General features: G+C 42.2%; 2 protein-coding genes across 3 annotated transcripts in view; one reads left to right on the top strand and one right to left on the bottom strand.

Annotated features, from left to right (window-relative positions):
* Positions 1 to 12,600, top strand: part of EFHC1 (EF-hand domain containing 1) — a 45,331-nt gene extending 32,731 nt beyond the window's left edge. For both annotated transcript variants that reach the window (XM_075200482.1, XM_075200481.1), the window contains exons 6-10: positions 1,179 to 1,399; positions 2,604 to 2,744; positions 3,992 to 4,205; positions 4,424 to 4,571; positions 12,459 to 12,600. In XM_075200482.1, coding sequence (XP_075056583.1) covers positions 1,179 to 1,399; positions 2,604 to 2,744; positions 3,992 to 4,205; positions 4,424 to 4,571; positions 12,459 to 12,510 — 776 coding nt within the window. In that variant the 3' untranslated portion in view covers positions 12,511 to 12,600. The remainder of the gene's footprint in view (positions 1 to 1,178; positions 1,400 to 2,603; positions 2,745 to 3,991; positions 4,206 to 4,423; positions 4,572 to 12,458) is intronic.
* A 966-nt stretch (positions 12,601 to 13,566) lies between these two features.
* The window catches only part of TRAM2 (translocation associated membrane protein 2), a 35,677-nt gene continuing 28,681 nt past the window's right edge, over positions 13,567 to 20,562 (bottom strand). The window contains exons 10-11 of the mRNA XM_075201223.1: positions 19,835 to 20,001; positions 13,567 to 18,865 (exon numbers count right to left, since the gene is read on the bottom strand). Of these exons, the coding sequence (XP_075057324.1) occupies positions 18,792 to 18,865; positions 19,835 to 20,001 (241 nt within the window). The 3' untranslated portion in view covers positions 13,567 to 18,791. The remainder of the gene's footprint in view (positions 18,866 to 19,834; positions 20,002 to 20,562) is intronic.

The raw sequence follows: 20,562 nt of genomic DNA, 5'->3' as shown, positions 1-20,562 counted from the left end.
GCACAAATATCTGGATATAATTGTTTGCATACTGTTTTATGGTGTACTTGCACAGTACTTACGCGAAACAAACATAATCCAGCTCTATTTGAGCCCCTCAGTGTTTAGGTTTTCGATTGTTAGAAACTCTTTTGGCTGGTCGTATATGGTTCTGGATAGGCGCATGTCTTCATGCAAACTAACAATGGCGTCATCTTTATGTAAATGAGTATGAGCAGTGGTGGCTATCACTAAACATTATGTTTTATTTCCAGCTCACTCTGGTTATAACTTACTTTGGTAATATACTTCTAAATTGCAAAGTATTTCATTACAGAATTTTCCATTCTGACAATATTCTGCTCTTCGCAAGACGCATTAGCAACAGCGACACCTGCTGGTACAGAGGAGGTGCTACACATCACCAAATATCCTCACTTTTTTTTATCAAACACAGCTCCCAGTATAATTATAAGCAGCGGCCAATATCTGGGCCATCTTAACAACATTATGGGCCCCCGGGCAAAGCAGTGCACCGGGGCCCCTATATATAATATATATATATATATATATATATATATATATATATATATATATATATATAGATGTATAGAGCTAGAGACCCTTGAAGGTTTTTTATGCAGGTTTTTTTTTGCAGGATTATTTATTCTAATTAAGAGCCCTGCCTATGGGGCCCCCTTGACCGTGGGGCCCCCGGGCACCTGCCCATCTTGCCCAATGGAAAAGATGGCCCTGACCAATATATTATACAGATAGGTATAATGTGTTGTTCTCTTCTGGATGTGCAACGCTGAGTGGGCATAGATTTATAGAATGTGTTGGACATTGATTAAATAGTATGGCAGAAAAAAGACATTTATTTGTTAAGTTATATATATATAGCACCTATTATGCAGCAAAAATGGCAATTGGATAAAATCTCCAAAACACTTCATCATAATGTATTCTACTTATAGCTGCAGATCCTAATTCCTGTAAGGAAGGCGTCCGATCAATTTTTCAATTCTGTCAGTGAATTTTCCATCACTGCCTCACCTGAATACATTGACTTTAGTGACGAATAAGATTTGGGGACTAACTAGAAAGTTTCGGGGCGCTTCTAAATCTAACTACGGAACCCAGCAATTTCTTGTTCCGTCCTTTGCTCGCACTAATAACATGGAATTCTGTTCACACAGACACCTTCCCAAAATGTGTCCTGGAAATGTCCGACAAGGAGGTCATCGAGTGGTATTCACCCAAGGATTTCATTGTGGGCAACTACATCACGATAATGGGGCGCAGGATTTTCCTGTATGACTGCGACGCTTACACTAAAGACTTCTATCGGGAGAACCTGGGGATCTCGGAGCTGAAACCGGTCGACGTGAAGAAGAAGGAGGAGGAGGAAGTGAAACGGGTAAATATACACCAGGATCTTCGTATTATGTTATGGACTTATGTAGAAGTATTTATACATCTTAATTTGCAGGAATATCCTCATTCCTCCTCTTAGCTGTGAAATGGAAAAGAACAAAGTAGGCAATTATGTGCGAAGTTAAAATTAAATATATCGCTTACAAAAATATAATGGAGAGCCATTGGTGATGTGTTTATTTGGTTTATATATTAAGCGTCTAATACGAGGGGGGACAAGACGCGGCTCAGCAGCCAATCAGGAACATTTTAAAGGAAAATAAATGCCGGTAGCTCAGTGACCCGCCCCCTCTGCCCTACAGCTCATGCCAACCTCCGACTGATGGCATTCAAGGTGCCTGGGGCAAAGGGGCTACTTTTCAAAAGGTCCATTGAAATATCCTTCAATATGCAGCATGTCCCAACCAACCCTGGGCCCAGACCAAACATCCCTTCCAGACATCACTCTGCAGACCCCGTCTCAGACATGACTTCCCACTTTATACCAGTCTCTAGTGTTGACCCCACCGCTCGCGGCTTAATGCAGAGACATACTGCAGGATAGACAACCTGGGAGTTTCCAGCAGCTGGTGAACTACAAATCCCAGCATGTTCTATTTAGCAAAGCATGCTGGTATCTGTAGATCTCTAAGAGATGGCTGTTCCTGCCTCGTGCGGCTGATACCAATTGGCTGCGCTATTGAAACCAGAGAATGAATCTTCTTGTTCAGTGGGAGCAGACCGTGAAACCAATATAATATTATAAATTGGAGAGTTATATCTAATTACGCATCATCTCCACCCCTGGGGCCAAACCTCATTGTCCGTCGTCACAGTCTCTCTGCTGTTGTCTTCTCCAAATCATGCCCTCTTTTATGGGGACCCAATTTAACCAGGGACCCCAACGTCACATGAACAGTACAGAGGAACCATCCAATGTAAGGTGATTACTTTTTAGAATTTTGGATACAAAGGTGAAGTTATGATTCAATGCCTCCCTTTATGTATACTAAATGTAATATACTGTCACGGCTGTATTAAAATGATACATAGCTGAACAACTAGAAACCTAAATGACTTAAGGTTTCGTACATTCATGAGTTAAATAGTACAGAAATACACTGAGTGTTATAAGCTACAAGTGTGAAGGAGTCCAGCAGCCTCCAGCTGTGTGATCACTGTCTGTAATCTCCATCCTGCGTCACCAGGAGATTCCTCCTTACAATGGCTTCGGCTTGCTGGAAGATTCCCTTCAGAATTGCCTGACTCTGGTCCCCAAGCCCCCCAAGACGGATGTGATAAAGATGCTGGAGAATGACCACAAAGTCCTGCGATATGCAGCCGTTCTGGTAAGAAGAGACTTATCATCGTTTTATACAACACTGTATTCAACTCAGAAACATCTTACATTAGAGATTAATTGACAAGCATCCAAACCCTCCATAAGGATATTTATATCATACGTGCCATACTTTTAGATGTTATCCTCCGGGAGATCCGAGGGAGAGGTGGGCGTCGTGTGGGGGCAGGGGATCGGCCAGTCGTGCCATTTTGGTCCCAATCCTATGACGCAATGAGGCAAACCAGTCATTTTAAGGCAGGATGTTGGGCCAAAATGATGCGATTCCCCGGGAGGCTCCAAATCCTACCCACTTCTCTAGGGTAGGATGCGGGAGGATGTCCTACTCTCCCGGGAGTCCAGGAGACCTACCCTAGTCGGGAGTCTACTAGACATTTTCCAGGATATCTGGCAAGTATGATTTATATATCAGATCCGACACAACATAGGACTTCTGAGATGCAGCTAATCTCTCTCTATCTCTTTGTCCCTCTCTATCTCTCCTCTCTATCTTTATGTCATTCTCTCCCTCTTTTTCTTTCTTCTACTCTCTCTTTTTCTCACTCCATTCTCTCTCTTTTTATCACTCATGCAGTCTCTGTCTCTCACACACTTTCCCTTTCTCTCTCATTCTCTTTCTGTCCTAAATTTGAGTTTTGTTGAAGTTCACAGTTGGAAGCCCCTGGACTCATAACTAAGTTAGTAACATACCCCAGTGCTACTTTAGAATGATTTAAGATAAACCAGAAAACTCAGTACATTATTTGTTTTATTACCCTATAGATTGATATTGTCTATATAAAATAAACAATGTTTAAAACGCAAGGCAGTAATAATACGGAGCAATAAATAGGGGGTAAAGACAAATGAGATAGAACCAAATTCTGGGATTAGGGAGGTCTGTCTAGGATAGGCCTGTCCAACATGCGGCCCTCCAGATGTTTGTGAAACTACAAGTCCCAGCATGCCCTTCCAGCTATCAACAGGTTGTTTACTGGCAAAGCATGCTGGGGCTTGTAGTTTCACAACACCTGGAGGGCCGCAGGTTGGACAGGCCTGGTCTAGGACCACACATCAGAGATTTAAGAGAACAACCACATGGACGTTTAATCTCACTAACCTTAAAAGTTAAAGTCAAAGTGTAGGTTCTCTTCTCTATTATATGTTTCATCCTCTTTCTCTTGAACTCTATAGAACGGGTCAGTGTTCTCCCAGAATTCCTTTATATCACATGATTCTGGATCTCTCCTTCCCCAGGACTCCATGAATCCAGTGGACAAAGGGCGACGGTTTATCCTGCACTACTACCTGTCCAACGATATGATTAGCATATTCGAACCCCAAATCCGGAACTCCGGAATCATCGGAGGGAAATTCCTAGAAAGGATCAAAGTTCTCAAGCCCGGCTCCACAATTGACAACCCAGTGTACTACGGGCCGGCGGACTTTACCATTGGAGCTGTCGTAGAAGGTGACCCTCATACCCTGTTAGTCAGCGACTACTGTCACATTAGCAGATAGCAGTAATACATGTGTACAAACTATGCTTGGAAAATATGGAAGATTTCTGTTTTGTTATATAAAGTTGGATTTGTTTGTTATATTGACAATGGTACCATTGTTTTCCTTCAGTTACAAAGATGTAATCTCAGTCCAGGGATGTCTGTTTAAACCCCTGTCTTTGTCCAGTCTTCAGATACCGATTCACCATCACAGACGCGGACGAATATGTTTTAAACTACATGAAGGCTCACAAAGATCAGTTTCCCTGTGAGGTGATGAATTCATTGGAGAGACACTTACACCCACAGGCCCAGGATGGAGAGAGAGCACTGGGGTAAGACATCTGTCAACTGTTAGACAGTCTGACCTCAGGCTGGATGGTGCCTAAAATAAATATACTGCACCCCATTCTACTGTATCTCTCTATATAACCTATATATAATCAGCAGTCATTTGGCATTATGTCGGCCCTCTTCCTAGCTTTGTCCTATTTCCTGGGTTTTATTGTTACCTGAACACCCCAACATTGTGACCCTTATACCATACTTCCAGACAATCTTATAATGAAAGCAGTACATACATCCCAACTTTTACGATTTTAAGTCATGTGACATGGGGTAGGAGGGAGGGCGTGGTGACATTGTCAAAAGGCGAAATTCACGGCATTGAATGGAGGGGACGGAGCTTCGTGATGCAAATGAGCCCCGCCTCCTTCATTTAGGCAAATGCTGGAGCTTTGCCGCTTTGCCTACTAGTCCGGGAGTACTCCCCGAAATTCGGCAAGTATGAAGATTTATCACATCTAATTAGTATTGACAGGAGGGTGTCTGAGGCTATTAAGTGGTTTCCTGCTCTCTTGTATGTGGTGAGGACTAGAAGCAGACCTAATAACCCCTTTACAGAAGCTTAGACATACCTGCAACAGGAATATTATTATATCCTCTGTTAATGTTGTCAGACAAATACAGTACAATAGGGTTAGTGTCTCAGCACTTGATGTAAAGTAAGAATCACAGAAGACCACATGTACTATGAATATTACAGGCTATTCAACCCCCTTCATCCCATGGAACCATGGGACTCTCCACGCCAGCCCCAGCTCATGGTAGAAGAGGTGGCTGTGAGTTACTAACGGGAACAAATACCACTGACGGTTTAGTGCTTCAGTAAACATCCGCTATCTCTTGTACTGAGGATATTATGAATTCAATTGTAAGGGGCGACTTCTAGTCTGGAAATCTGGATTTTGGCTCATCACAATCATGATTGGGAGTATTTTATAATACATTTGCAAAGAACCAAGTTGATGCTGACAAACAAGTACGAACATAATAAAAATACAGTTAAAAGGGCTTGTTACAGACCTGCCTGTGTAAATCAAATGAGTGTGACCCTGTCCTAAAATCTGCATATCTGACTAGTAACAGATTGCCAATGTGCATCTTGTTCAATGGTTGCATTAGAGCTCCCTCTACTGGATAGATATAGATATATATATATATATATATATATCTCATCATCATCATCAACATTTATTTATATAGCGCCAGCAAATTCCGTAGCGCTTTACAATTGGGAACAAATATTGATAAGACAATACTGGGTAATACATACAGACAGAGAGGTAAGAGAACCCTGCTCACAAGATTACAATCTATGGGACAATGGGAGCTTGAAACACAAGGGCATGTGCTACATCATATTGCACAATGGAGAATGCTAGAATACAAAGGTAAAAGTATTGAGTGGGCTGTGTGTGTACCAATGTTGGTCAGATGGTTGTTGTCTTGCGTTATCAGTGTAGGGGGTGGTAATAGGGTAATCTAGGATGGTGGTTGAGGAATATGTCTGAAGAGGTGGGTTTTCAGTGAACGCTTGAAGGTTTGAAGACCAGAGGAAAGTCTTACTGTGCGAGGGAGGGAATTCCACAAAGTGGGTGCAGCCCGGAAAAAGTCCTGTAGCCGAGAATGGGAGGATGTGATGAGAGTGGAAGAGAGACGTAGATCTTGTGCAGAACGGAGGTGTTGAGTTGGGAGATATTTTGAGACAAGTGAGGAAATGTATGTCGGTGCAATTTTGTTGATGGCCTTATATGTTAGTAGAAGAATTTTATACTGGATTCGTTGAAATACAGGCAGCCAATGTAGAGACTGACAGAGTGGCTCAGCAGAGGAAGAACGGTTTGCAAGTAAAATCAATCTAGCTGCTGCGTGCATAATAGATATATATATATATATATAACATAGATAAGAGAGAGACAGCTTAGAGCAGTGATAGGTAACGTGAAATAGGGTCCGCACGGAGGAAGGACGGGCAACGCAGTACACGCCTTTCTCCTCCGGGTGTGCTGTGTGACCTCCCTATACTGTACGGAGGAAGTCATGGGACACAGACGTCGGCTGGAGCAGCCAGCTGGGGGGGCCACAGGTGAAGGCCCCATGTGCTGGCTGTTGCCCATTGCTGGCTTACGGCTTTATACTGCTCTTAAGAATAATGCACAGTTTTAAAGTGCACCCGTCACCTAGTGGAGGCAGCCATTTTGTGTAGTAAACCATTTTCATCAGATCGCTAGGAATCAGTCGTTTCACTAGGGTACAAAACAGACTTCCCAACTTTTTTTTTTTATGGAAAATGCGGAGACGTGTGCACTAAAAACAGCTGTATCTTAGGGGGGTGTCCAGCGCTTCACAGAGCACTGAGCCACCCTCCAGCCCCGTTCCCCTCAAATGAAAACACTCCTTCAACTGCGCACACACGCGGCACCCTTTCCAGGTGTTAACGGAACACAAGACCCAACTTCCTGACCTCAGGACAGTGCTGTCCTGATCAGGACAGAGCCCTCAAATATGGGTTATCCCACCTACAGGAGACAGCCATTCTGTAGGGTAAACTAACTTTAATTAAAATGCAAAGTACAAGCACTCAATGAAGGCATCCATGAGCATGTACCCGCTGCTGGCCTGTGTGTGGTGGGGTAGTGTGTACCACAATCTCAGGCTCAGGACTATATCATCATTTTTATTTATATGCCGCCACAGAATCTGCAGCACCACACGTTACAACAAAAAATAAAGTAAAAAAAAACAATAGATAAGTAAAGGACAGGAGAGACAATAGAATCAGTGAAAATGAATACAAGAGTCTATAGAGAAAGCAGCAACATAAGACAACACAACTAGAACAAAAGAAACGTTACAAAGAGGACGAGGAGAAAGGAGCGTAGAGGGGCCGAACTTGTGAGAGCGAACATCGAAGAGGATGTGGGGAGTAAATGGAGACAAGAGAGGTGGAGAGAAATGGAGAGGTGAAGTGTGAGGAATGGAATTGCCTTAGGATGGGGCGAGTAGGTGAGTGTTAAAATAGGAGTTTTGAGGGAGTATTTGAAACATTTGAAATGGGGGGAGCCATGATTGGGCGGCATGGGGAGTTTCATATGTGGGCACCAGTGTGGACAAAGTCCTGAAGGCAGTGAAGATGTGATAGGTGTTGGGGAGAGGAGAAGGTCATTGACAGAAGTGGTGGGCGAGTATTTTTGACAACTTTAGAGATGTAGGAAGAGGAGGCAGTAAAGGGCTTTTATAAGTGAGGGTAAGCAACGTGAGTTGTACTCTGGAGGGAACGGGGAGCCAATGGAGGGTTTTGCAGACAGGAACATCAGAAGATGAAGATTAGTTGCGATGCCGCATTCAGCACTCAGTTCAGGGGGGACGGAAGTTTGTCAGACGAGAAGATTGCAATAGTCAAGACGGGAGATGACAAGAGCATTGATCATGGTCTTGGTGGTATCCAAGGAGAGGAAAAGGCGAATCTTAGCAATGTTGCCAAGATGGAGATGACAGGAATGGGTAAGGGACTGGATGTGGGGAGTGAAATTGTCAAGGAGTAGAGGATGGTCAACTGTGTCAAAAGCGGCAGAGAGATCAAGGAGCAAAGTGGGAGAAGTGGCCAACAGTAGATCATTAGTCACTTGGTGAGAGCTGTGTTGGTGGAGTAGAGAGAGTGGAAGCCTGATTGTAAGGGATCAATGGGGAGTGATCAGTGAGAAAGTGTGTTAAACGGTTGGTCAAGAAGTTAAATGGTTCAGGAAGTTTGGAAAGGAATGGGAGTGGTGATATGGGGCAGAGCTGGAGAGGCGTGAGGAGTGTGTGTATGAAGGCAGAAGGGAAGATGCCTGTAGAGAGAGATTGGTGGAAAAAGCGACCTAGGTCACTGCAAGTGTTAAAGGAGAGTGGAGCAGGTGGGATGGAGCAGGGTCGAGAGAACAGGTTGAGGAAGAAGAGAAAAGAAGGAGTGAAAGGACCTAAGAGTCTGTGACAGGAGTAAAGGTGGACAGAGTGGCTGTAAAGTTGGCTAGTGTGGGCGACGGGAGAGCTGTAAGGAGGAGATATAGCGGATGGAGTTTATTTTTCCCTTGAAGTAAAAAGCAAAGTCATGGCCGGTGAGGGCGAGAGGAGGCGGCGGGCAGAGAAGGGAGTTGATGGTGGAAAATAGGCAACGGGTTTATTGACTTGGAGGAGATAAGATCATTGGAGTAGGACAGTTTGGCAAGAGAGATGGCAGCTCAATAGGATGACAGGATGAAATAATGAAGCACTGTTTTAAATTCTCTTGCTCTGGTAGAGCTATCCTGGGATAGCATTATAAAGTTCCCTCATACGAAGGCATCCCAGGAGTGACCCCTCTGATTCGGTGATACGGTAACAAGCCCTAGTCACGTCATCGGAGCTCCTCGACCTTACCTAAATAGTTTGAAAACACAAAGCAGGCCATTGTATCTTGAGTTAAATGGGGTCTGTACCTTCTGCTGCTGTAGCGCTCAGTAGACCAACACTTACAATTATTTTATTTTTCAACATTTTGTATCACATATTTTTTCAATGCATTACATAAGGACTAGAGCCAGAGAATTTGTGGTCATTCGGTTGTCCAGTGTTGTAGTGCAGTGTAACTAGTCAGAGCATCAGAATGCTCATAGTAGCACAGATTATTTCAGAAGATTGGTGTGCTGGTCTGTTGAGAGGAAGTGACTTGTACACTTGTGTGATTATTATTGAGGACAGGGCTGCATGTGACAGGAGCAGTGACATGATGTAAGGAGGGGAATGGAGGCAGCAGGAAGCCACAGACTGAGTTATATAGTGGAAGAAGCAGGGTCCCCAGCAGCACAGAGTATATCAGGAAATGGGTGATGTGTTAGTGAGGACAGAGCTGCATGTGACAGGGGCAGTGACATGATGTGAGGAGGGGAATGGAGGCAGCAGGAAGCCATAGACTGAGAGTTATTTAGTGGAAGGAGCAGAGTCCCCAGCAGCACAGAGTATATCAGAAGATGAGTGATGTGTTAGTGAGGGCAGGAAAGTGGGGAACCACGGATTTAGTCAGGGTCCCCCCATTAGCGATGTCAGGCTCGTGTCCAACTGATGCAGAAAGATTCTGATGGGAAACGCACCTCTATCAAAGTCCAGAATTCAACTGGTATAATTTGTTTCCTAAAAAAACGTTATTTTTTGAAATATGAAAATGAACAACCAAGGATGACTGTAGGTAGGGCAAAGCTCTGTAGGGCAGATACAATTAGCCGTGAGGCGCATTTAAACTCCTCAATGTCCGACTGCTTATTTTAACGGCTAATATGGTACAGAAATCGCCTCTCGTTTTCCCTCGTATCGCTATGGGACACGGGAGGGAAACAAGCGGAGATTTCTGTATAAACTCTGAAACGCTGGGTCTCGGCGGATTGTTCCAGACACACATCGCGGCCCCTTCTGCCAAATTCAATCCGCCCCTGTGAGTAAGATGGAGTGGGTGAGGGGAGATTTTAAAACCGTTTAAATTTGCACCACAAAGCTAGTTCTAATAGCAGCTTTGTTAATCCAGCCTCGTGTTGTAACCAGTGCTACTCAGTAAAATCACTATGGTTGACAGACACACAATGTGAAGAATCCTTTCCTTGTTAGATGAGCCAAGGCCCCATTATCGCCAATCTGTCTCCATATCACCCTGACCAATTATTCTGCCCGGCTAGAGTCAGGTGACCACACACACAGACCAATAGTGTTCATCGTCCCACTGCATTCTGCTTATCAATTTTAATCAAATTATCGTCAATACCAATTAGCCTACAACACAATGGGCATGATTCATCAAGGCACATATCCTGAGTGCAACCTGCACTTGGTTTAAATCTCACGTATTCCTGCTTTATGTACGCCCGGATTCAAGGCATGGATCTCAGGATACAGTGCATCCAGAAAGTATTCACAGCGCTTCACTTTTTCCACATTTTGTTATGTTACAGCCTTATTCCAAAATGGAAAAAAATTCTTTTTTTACCTCAAAATTCTACACACAATACCCATAATGACAACGTGATAAAAGTTTCTTTGAAATTTTTGCTAATTTATTAAAAATAAAAAACTAAGAAATCACATGTACATAAGTATTCACAGCCTTTGCCATGAAGCTCAAAATTGAGCTCAGGTGCAGAATGATTTTGCAAACGATACCCTCAAAATCGTCAGATAAGTGTCTTGGTGAATAAGGTCCAATATGCGCAACTATATTAACATCTTATACTGATCTATAAGATCCCACAATCTCTGAACCTGCTCATACATCGTACTCTGCTCATCTCCGCTGCTGTTTGTAGGAACTAGTTTGGTCAATGACAACCCAACAGCAAAAGACAACAAACCACCAAATGTCTGATTTGTCCAGTTCTTATTGCTTGGAAACCAGATAAGCCAAAATAAAACAAAACAAATAAATTAGCCGAAATTACTGACCAGGCCCGTCCACCCATTACATGTATTGTGTAATCAGACATGAAAGCGATATCACCACAATGTGTAGCTCACACAGAACATTATCCACATCACAAGTGTTAATGTTACATCGTCACATTACTGTGTACAAGCAACAACCAGCATCGTTAGAGGTAATAATAGAAATGCTATAACGGTTTCCTCTGCCCCAGTGTTCCAGGACAGATCATCTCCTTCCGGTATTCCCCCAATTCTTCCTAGCAGTAACCAGAGAGGATCCAGGCGTGAGGTTTATATCCTCAGCAGACGTGGCTGAGAAATGTAATCATTCTTGGGCAGTGAATCACCGGGCTGGGCGAGGGAGGCTTAGCACACAGGATTTTTAGACAAATTTGGCACCGTACTAAAAATACACAAATCACAAATAGAGGAAAACAGCTCTACTGTGTATCTTGGTGATGTTTTATATATAACGAGTGGACAGTCACACAGCGCCTACTCTCTCTCACCCTGGGTGCACTATTAGTTTTATTCTGCACATTACAGATTGGACGGATTTTTCGGGGAATATCTATGAGAACCGATGCACAGGTAACGGTAAAATAAAAGTGCAATGATTCAGATTCTGACATTTCTCTGGTAGTTTAGCAAACATCGGTTGGTTACCACGGGTTACAGCAAAATATCCGTGCACCGGTTTTCAGAAACATCTCTGAGTTGGTTACTGAGGAATGCAGATTTGTACACTCAGTACCCATTAAAATAGACATGGGACCTGGATTCTCCCAACATTCAGAAATATTGGCCAAAAAAATGTGGAATCGAAATTCAATCCTCGTTATTTATTATAGAATGTACCAATGCTGGTTTCAGTCATACCGTGCAAATTATATGTCCATTTGGCTTTGACGTACTTGTGTGTCTGTTATATGTATGCTATTATAATACTGGTTTGCAAATTTCTCATAAATAGGTTTACAAAATGGCCGTCTCTGTGACCCTTCCTTGTGAAAGTACAGGCTGCATTTTAAAATGGCTGCCTCCACGCTGTGTTGGAGACAGGTAGTTTTGACAGGTTTATTGCAAATGTGGTGCAAAAATGAATTGCAATAACAGCTATATTCATAAAGAGCAGTGTTCGAAGTGTGTTTTGCTAATGTAAAAACCTTTTGTGGACACATCCAGTGTCTGCTTGTAGTGTGTACTCGCCATGGCCCCACGTACTAGTGTTACAGGTCTCCTATTCACTGTCTGTATGATTATATATAATGTGATACTTGTGCCAGCTGGGTCGCTCATAGCACTAAGACACTGTCAGCCGCTTGCTCTGAATAATACCACCTTTTTCCTCTGCACCCGTTGTCATGGTCACTGACCATTCACGAGGGCAGCGGAGCTGTTCCACGATCTTGACATAAATTCTCTGTGTCCTGACACTGATCTACTTCTGTTCACAGACGGACCTGTCTCCAGGACTCCCCTACTGGAAGGAACCATACGCTCGTTTAACCGCTGATGAACATCCCCCGTCTACATTCAGAAGAGGACGTCACTGGATGGTTACTGTATGCGCTTATTAAAACATGAAATGTTAACAAATATAGCTTTTAATTTATTAATTTAGTCCCTACTTTCTTCCCTCTTAAGAAGACAGAAAAGGTCAACTATAATCCACCACCTCACTGGCCAATAAAAACACCATATATAGCGGTTTATGTTTTCGATATCCACGGAGGTGGGGGAAACCGTAATCAGGCTCAAAATATAAAACAAACAAAAAAAAACAACTTTATGGTTTAATTATTAAAATATAAATCTGTCACAACCGGTATTTCTTACAGAAATTCTTAGTTTTCTGTCCAGTGTTTTTATTCAGTCTATCGTCTACTTTTTTGGGGGGTCTTTTCCAACCGATTCTTTGGCACGGAGGAGAGAGATTGAGCAGCATTCCAGTAGTTGAAGGGGAGGATAGAAATTGCAGAGCTGCAAGGGCAGCATAGTGGCTCAGTGGTTAGCACTTCTGCCTCACACCACCGGGGACATGAGTTCGATTCCCGACCATGGTCTTATCCGTGTGGAGTTTGTATGTTCTCCCTGTTGTCTCTGGGTTCTCCGATTTCCTCCCACACTCCAAAAACATACTGGTAGGTTAATTGGCTGCGATCAAATTGACCCTAGTCTGTCTCTCTCTCTCTCTGTGTGTATATTATGGAATTTAGACTGTAAGTTCCAATAGGGCAGGGACTGATGTGAGTGAGTGCTCTGTACAGCACTGCGGAATAGCAGCGCTATATAAATAGCCAATGATGATTATGATGGGACTTGTAGTTTCACAGCTTCGCAAGAGACAGTCTACATCCTGCCAATCTATATTTCATATTTAAAAAAAAAGAAAAAGACACCTATACCGGTTTAGAGAGGGGACAGAAATTCTGTTACAGTATGGAAAGTTTTACAAGAGACACATTTGTGGACGTTATAAGTTGCACTTTTACAGTACATTTTTTTTTAAAGGTAATTTTATATCACCCCAGAAATTCTACACAGAATAAATGTGAAACCGTCTTTGTGATGCTTCTACACCTTTTATTTTTTGAAAATAATCGGTCAGTTTACAAAAACAGATTTTAACAAAATTATCCGTATAAAATGTTTCTTCCCCGCCCATGTTTTACAACAAAGTACTAACATGAGAGATCAAGACACTTACAAAATATATAAAAAATTAGAGAATGGAGCCCAAACGCTGAAAATACAGATTCCCTAGTTTGTTTGGTCTATTGTAGATAACAGTCTGTTTGTGCATTAAATTGGAGATACGAGTAACAGGAAAAGATCCAGACACCCCAAATAATGCAATCACGGAACAAAACAAAAACAAAACAAAAAAAAAGGAAATTAAAAAACAGCCACACCCTCATACTCACCTTAATAAGGCTTCCATGCAGTGGGATTGGTCATAAATCATGAACTACAACTCCCAGCAAGCTTTGCCAGCCAGACTGTACAGCTGTCTGTTATTTAAAGTGCTCCTTACTTTGTTGTACACACAGAGTTATGAAGACCTTTGCCAGCGTCACTTTCAACGTCTGAGAACGTCTCTAATAAAATTTGAGACAACTAAAAAATTTCGTTGGCTGCATAAACTTTATAACATATCAATTCGCTAGAAACTAGTTACATCCGAGGCGTGAGGCACTTTTTTGGATCATATTCACCTCGTCTTTCTTACTCCATAGATCAAACATTAAAACTGCATTTTCTGCCAAGGGAATAAAGATTAATGCATTTAGTCATCTAGCCGCCATCTCATGGTGGAATAATACCAGCACTTTAAGTAGGTGCCCATACATGCCCAATAGATGTATAAGTTCGTTATTGGGCATGGCTAATATTTCATGGGGAGAAAAATGTCAGCTCTTATTTAGAGACCCTAAAAGTAATATCTCGTCCAATTTGACCACACACACACGTGGTTGAGCTGCCAGTATGACCAGCTTAATGAGAGTTTACCGCAATTCCAGTGTCATTAAGGATACCAGTGCCGAGTGATAAGCACTACTTGGGCTTTTGTCAAGAGAATGAGAAAATAGCTTGTGGTCATCCATCTTTGGACTGGCAAATTCACACATGACAGAGTCTATTCGTAAGGATGATGTAGACCAGGCCCGGCCAACCTTGTGTCTCTCCCTGTGTTGTGAAACTACAAGTCCCAGCATAACCTGCCAGCTATCGGCAGGGTATCTACTGGCAAAGCATGCTGGGACTTGTAGTTTCACAACACAGTGAGAGACACTCTTTGGCCAGACCTGAAGTAAACAATCAACTGAGCATGCCCCAACTTCTTATCTGGTCTTAGCAGCAGTTCAGTTGTTGACTTTTATTTTGGCATTCGGCTGCTCTTGAGATTCGGGGCAAGGTTGAAAACTAGGTTTTTAATTACAAACGCTCATCTGAAAAAATGTTTTATTGATGGGGTCCAATTTCCCCTTTAAAAAGGCATTTAATCTAAAAACACCCAAGGAAACCTTGCAAGAGAATCTTGTAACATTTCTAATTGCGTGTGCTCCCGTACAATGTCAAACTCCTCCTGCAATGATATGTAAACGTCTCTACTGCAAGCTAGGGCCTTATTAGCCATTCTAGGCTCAGGACTCCTCGTCCCTCCAAAAGCCTGTGAAACAAATTTTAGTTTAACTAAATAACGTTCGATTTAGAGGTCCCTTAATACGGTAGCACCTAAAGTGACAAAAGAACGACAAATGTACTTGGTTTTGTGTGGACATTAAATATCTGAATTAACACTGAATCAGTATCACTGAATGATCTATAAGAGAGTGTATAGATGTTTCAGTGCATGACACTGTATGACAGGGGTCAGGACTAGTCACAAAATAACATCTCCAAGAAAGAAGTGAATTACATAGATGCAGCCATTTTATATAGCAGAGGCTGAATTCTCATGCTCACAAAATGGCTGCTTCCACTGGGTGCCGGCGACGTGTCCTTTTACGTCACGTACACACCAATACCGCAACGTAAGCACAGAAGGGCCATCCTGGGTGTAAAATAAATGAAATTCAGAAACTCCCACATTCACTAGTGAAATACCAGTGAATATATAGTTGCACAGTACACGAAGCGGGCGATAGTCACAGAACACGGAAACTGAGGTAGAAATTACCAATTTTTCATTAGTCGGAAAATGACTGGACGACTACTATTGGAACAAGCGTAACCGCACAGTAATGTCCCTGCTCCCCATCCATACTCAGTCATGCTTGCTCGCTCGACAAACACTCCATTTGCAGAGGAATCAAAAGATCCTCGTTCCGATCTCTAATATCGGGTTCACCACAGGGTGAACGGAGTATAGATGGGGCGCAAGCTGCCCAAGAGGAGACAAAAGGGGATTTATCGGAAACAATAGACACACACGGCAGTCCTCCTTGGTCTCCTGCAAGTGTGATCTTATATTATTGCAAAGGCAAAAAATAGTTTTATTTGAGGGAGGATTATAGAAGAGATTATACAGCATTGGTTGTCTAAACACATGCAGGCCGCCATTTTGCAAACTGAAAGTCACAAAGATGTAATAATTTCACAAGGAACCAGTGACATCACTGAGGTAAAATCATGGCATTGATGATTCAGGGGGATGATTCATCCACGAGACGCTGCATCCTAGTGAACGGATACGGCTACACTCTCGTCAATATTTCTTCGCTTCACAAAATGGCCGCCTCCATTATGTGTATCCGACAGATAAACATTAAGGGGGGTATTCAATTGTTCGTCCGGACCGCCGAAAAACTCGCACTCTAAAACTATTACCGTTAATACGGTAATATTGCGCGTAAAAACCGTTCACACAGTAATTTACTCGCTGAAATTCAGCGAGTAATTACCGTATTAACGGTAATAGTTTTAGAGCGCAGGATTTTCGGTGGTCCGGACGAACAACTGAATACCCCCTTAAGGGTTATCAAACGACATCCATTGACTTCTAATCTCTATTCTGTGTCTTGATTTATGCTTCTCCTCAATGATATTTCTATTATTCTGTGTTTTACAAGCTACATTTGTCACTGCCATAATCCTAGTGTGTAAACTCAGTGTACCCCCTCAGGTGACTAAAGTTGGTTTATATTTAATTTTACACAAAATATTTAAGTAACTCTCTTGATGAATGCATCCCCTAGGTTACTACACCTGTGATCTTTAGAAGAGTGATTGTGTGCAAATCACGTGATGTTTAACCGAATCAGTCACGGTGTTGAAGTCACGGTTGTATCTGGTACCACAAATATCCATTAATTATAGATTATGTGGTAAAATTTCACACAATTGCACTTACAGGGTCATTAAAAATTCAGGGCGGGTTTCACACTCAAGTCATACTGGTATTATATTTATTTAGGGGGCAGTGGTGATAATAGATGCTCCCGAAACAATCAGCAACTAATAAAATATAAGGGGTATGACTGAGGTTAAGAGACACTACACACTTACTGGCAGTAAAGACCACCTATACTGGGGAATATAGGACACCATTGTGCTATTCTCAGACATTTTAGACCAAATCACGCCCTCAAAACATCTTCTCAAAAGAGATCATTTGATCGGGCCAATTTATCAAAATCCTGTACATTTATTGGCAGAAAGATAGTGTATGACTATAATGTGACGTAGACTAACAAGCTACCTGGTACAAAGTGCAAGGCTGTGCCATCACACACAGCAACCAATCGGATGTAGGCTTTCATTTAGCTAACTGTACTAAGCTGCCAAAAGCTGACTTTTTATTGGCTGCTATGGGTTAAAGCACATTACTGCTCATTGCATGACAATTTTAGATAATCCCTGTATCTTAAAAAGTTTGGCAGTGTGTGGATTTCCTATTAAAAGGTCCTAAAACTAATAAAAAAAAAACAAAAAAACACAACCACCCCCGAGAGTTCTAGCCAATGATTTTTAGGTCAGAAGGAATAATTTACCAACATTGCATTGAGACAAAAAGAGATCTACTAAGCCAATCAGACACTTACTTTCATTATCCAACGTGCACTAGAGAGATTACAAGCCAATTGCCGATTGGCTGTCCTGGCAACTTTTGCAACTAAAGGCAATGTTAGTAGACTAGACATAATGGGGGGAATTCAATTCGTCCCAGAACATCGCTGCGCTAACCCTATTACCGTTATTACGGTTGATTAACCCGTAATAACAGTAATTAAGCACACTATTACCGTAATAACGGTAATAGTGCGCAGGCCACATTACTTTGTACAGTAACGCGGCCAATTGAATCCCTCCCATTGTTTAGCCATCTAGACAGGATATTCAATTTCCCCCATATTTCATTTTGCCTCAAAAAATATTTATTCGCTTCATTTGCTTATGCGTTTTTGAAATAACTAGATATACGCCCAGTGACCTCGTCATTTTAGGAGTCACTTGCTGAAAGCATCTTAACAAAATCACAAGCTAGACTGGCTGTTATCAGGAGTTCTGTGTGTGAAGGTGTTATGGTCAAACGCTTATATCTCCACTTCATACAAGAACCTTTTGAGGGAGGAGAAGCAGGTAGAAATTCAGGGGATAAAGGACTCCGGGAAGTGCTGAAAACGAGATTGATTGCAATTCCGCAGAACAAATTCAGGAGGCATCACGACAGAGCAGATCTTTCTGAAGGATCCTCGAAAACCTGTCCGTTCAAGGCAGACATCTGTGTCACATAGAATCACATCCGGTTCCAAAATTATTTCCATCCTATAAAAGGGAGAGAGGCAAAAACATTCCGCACATTGCAAATCCTTTGGAAAAAAAAAACAGGCATAAACTAATAGACAGTCCGACAAAGAGGATTGGTGGAGCAGATCCGTGCCGTGTACACACGTTACACGGTAGGAATATAGCGCTGCATGACCACGGAGGAAGCAGCGTTCCAAGTAGAAGACTTAAGATGCAACTGGCTTTGAAAATGATTCACTGGGCAACAGGTGAAATAAAAAAAAAAAAAAAGGAATAATCGCTCAGTAGAGAAGGAGCCGTTTTTTTGGCTGGAAGTTATCAAGGTTTGGGTGGTAGGCAAGTCCGGCACTTTGTAGAACTTTGTTTTTTCCTTTTTAAATATGTAACAAAAAAACAAAAAAAAGTTTCTAATGAGGATTTTTTAAAGGCACTTATTTTTCTAGCCCAAAGAGGCGCGATAATGGCAGCGATCTGGGGTACAGCGTTAGTCCCTGTCCTCTCTGTACCCCGGCCGTCTGACACACGGGGTTTGGCTTTTACGGAGCTTTGACTTTTTTCGGTCGAGGTGTGGATCCATTCTCGGCTTTTATCAATCCATTTTCATGATAACCTAGAAGGGAGATGCGAACAGGATGAGAGGTGTCACTATATTCGGTTTTATTTCCAAGCTGATTAAACATTTTGTTTTTTACCCACAGAAAGGACGTTAAATAGTTTACACATTTTTTAATACTGTTTTCTAGACAATAAACCAGATTAAATCTGGTGCACCCACACATTGGTGTTTAGATGGAGACCTCAATCTTGTAAATATCAATATGATCATTAGCATCAGACCAGCCAATGGTGTTCACGAAACAACCTTATTAACTGATCACCTCATTGAAGCTGCAAAATAAATTTCATAATAAAAAAAAGTGTCTCAATCTGCTTCACAGCCAGAAGACAGGACCTTCTAAAAAGCCACTTCGTTTCTGGACCATTAATGAATTATTACCAGCAGCTTGGAAAGGTTTGCAAAACGCTAAAATAATTTGTATTGTATGTTCTGGTAAAGACAATTCTGTGGAGATGACGATTTATCCAATTAATTTATTTTTGTTTAAAACACATCGTACGCAGCCATGAGCGGTCTTTTCTGCATCCAACTCTCCTTTCACCTATTCTCCTCCCCTCTAATCAAATGTCCGATAAGACCTTCTATTGCAATATGGTAGGGGAATGGTACGGACGTAGGCAGGGCGATAGAATGTTTACTGCAGACATATAGAAACATTAATTACTAAGACCAGAATAACGATAGTGCTTCACGTGGGAGGTCTGTGCAGATATCCTTCCTGTACAAAGGCTTCTATTAATTTGTTTATAAGTCCGCTACGGAATATAATGGGAAAAGTGGGAAATGTCTTTATCCACTGAGCCACTCCAGGAGCTCCAGCTTGGTCGTAGCTTCGATAACGGGACACGTTTGGCCGTGCAGAGCTCATGGCTTATATGGACTATGTAACAAATCAGAAATGGACTATACAACCTTCGACATAACCATTGGTTTGTTTTTTTTAGCAGACTCTTCTCTTACCGGATTCCCTTTTAAGAACCTTGACCTGTTTGGCCAACACGGCCACCGCCGTTCGATTTTTGGCCGCTTGCTCCTTACAGCACTCCCGCCAACGGCGCAGTTGAAAATGGATGAACCTCCACATCATCCACGTCTGGGAGACGCACATCATGAGTAACACGACCATTCTAGAGAGAGACGGGAGAACGTACAGACCACTAAACAGGCAACAGACGGAACATATATATAGTTTAACGATCCAGATGTACACGGGCTCCAGAAACCACAGCTATATATGTACCGCTATGGCCGTCCTCCCGCGTGTCGTATTTTGCCATAAGTCAGACTCCTGACGCACCCAAATTAACAGGATAAGCAGGGACACGTTCCTATCCCTGTCTGGCCTAATTTAATCTTAAATTTAAAGTCCCGATAATTCTTTTCAGAATTATGCGAGCGCTACTCTAGTCCCATACGGATTAACGCCGGCCGCAAACAGATAAAGCAGAGAAGATACATGGAGTACGTGGCTCACGGACTTGTGTCCATTTTTTTTGGGGATCTGGTTTGAAAAACGTGCCCCCATTGTTCTGTTACGGCAACAAGGTCACTAGAAGTAAATCACTTCGTTAATAGCTTTAGTTTTTAATCTGTACTATTAGTTTAGTGATCCTTTAAAAGGGTAGCTCCACTCAGACTAAAAAATTATTTTGCTTAATCAAAAAAAAAATGTAAAAAAAAAAATCATA

The sequence above is a fragment of the Mixophyes fleayi genome, chromosome 3, assembly GCF_038048845.1.
Source record: "Mixophyes fleayi isolate aMixFle1 chromosome 3, aMixFle1.hap1, whole genome shotgun sequence".
In the NCBI taxonomy this organism is placed as follows: domain Eukaryota; kingdom Metazoa; phylum Chordata; class Amphibia; order Anura; family Limnodynastidae; genus Mixophyes; species Mixophyes fleayi.
This window is presented reverse-complemented; position numbering and strand designations above follow the sequence as displayed.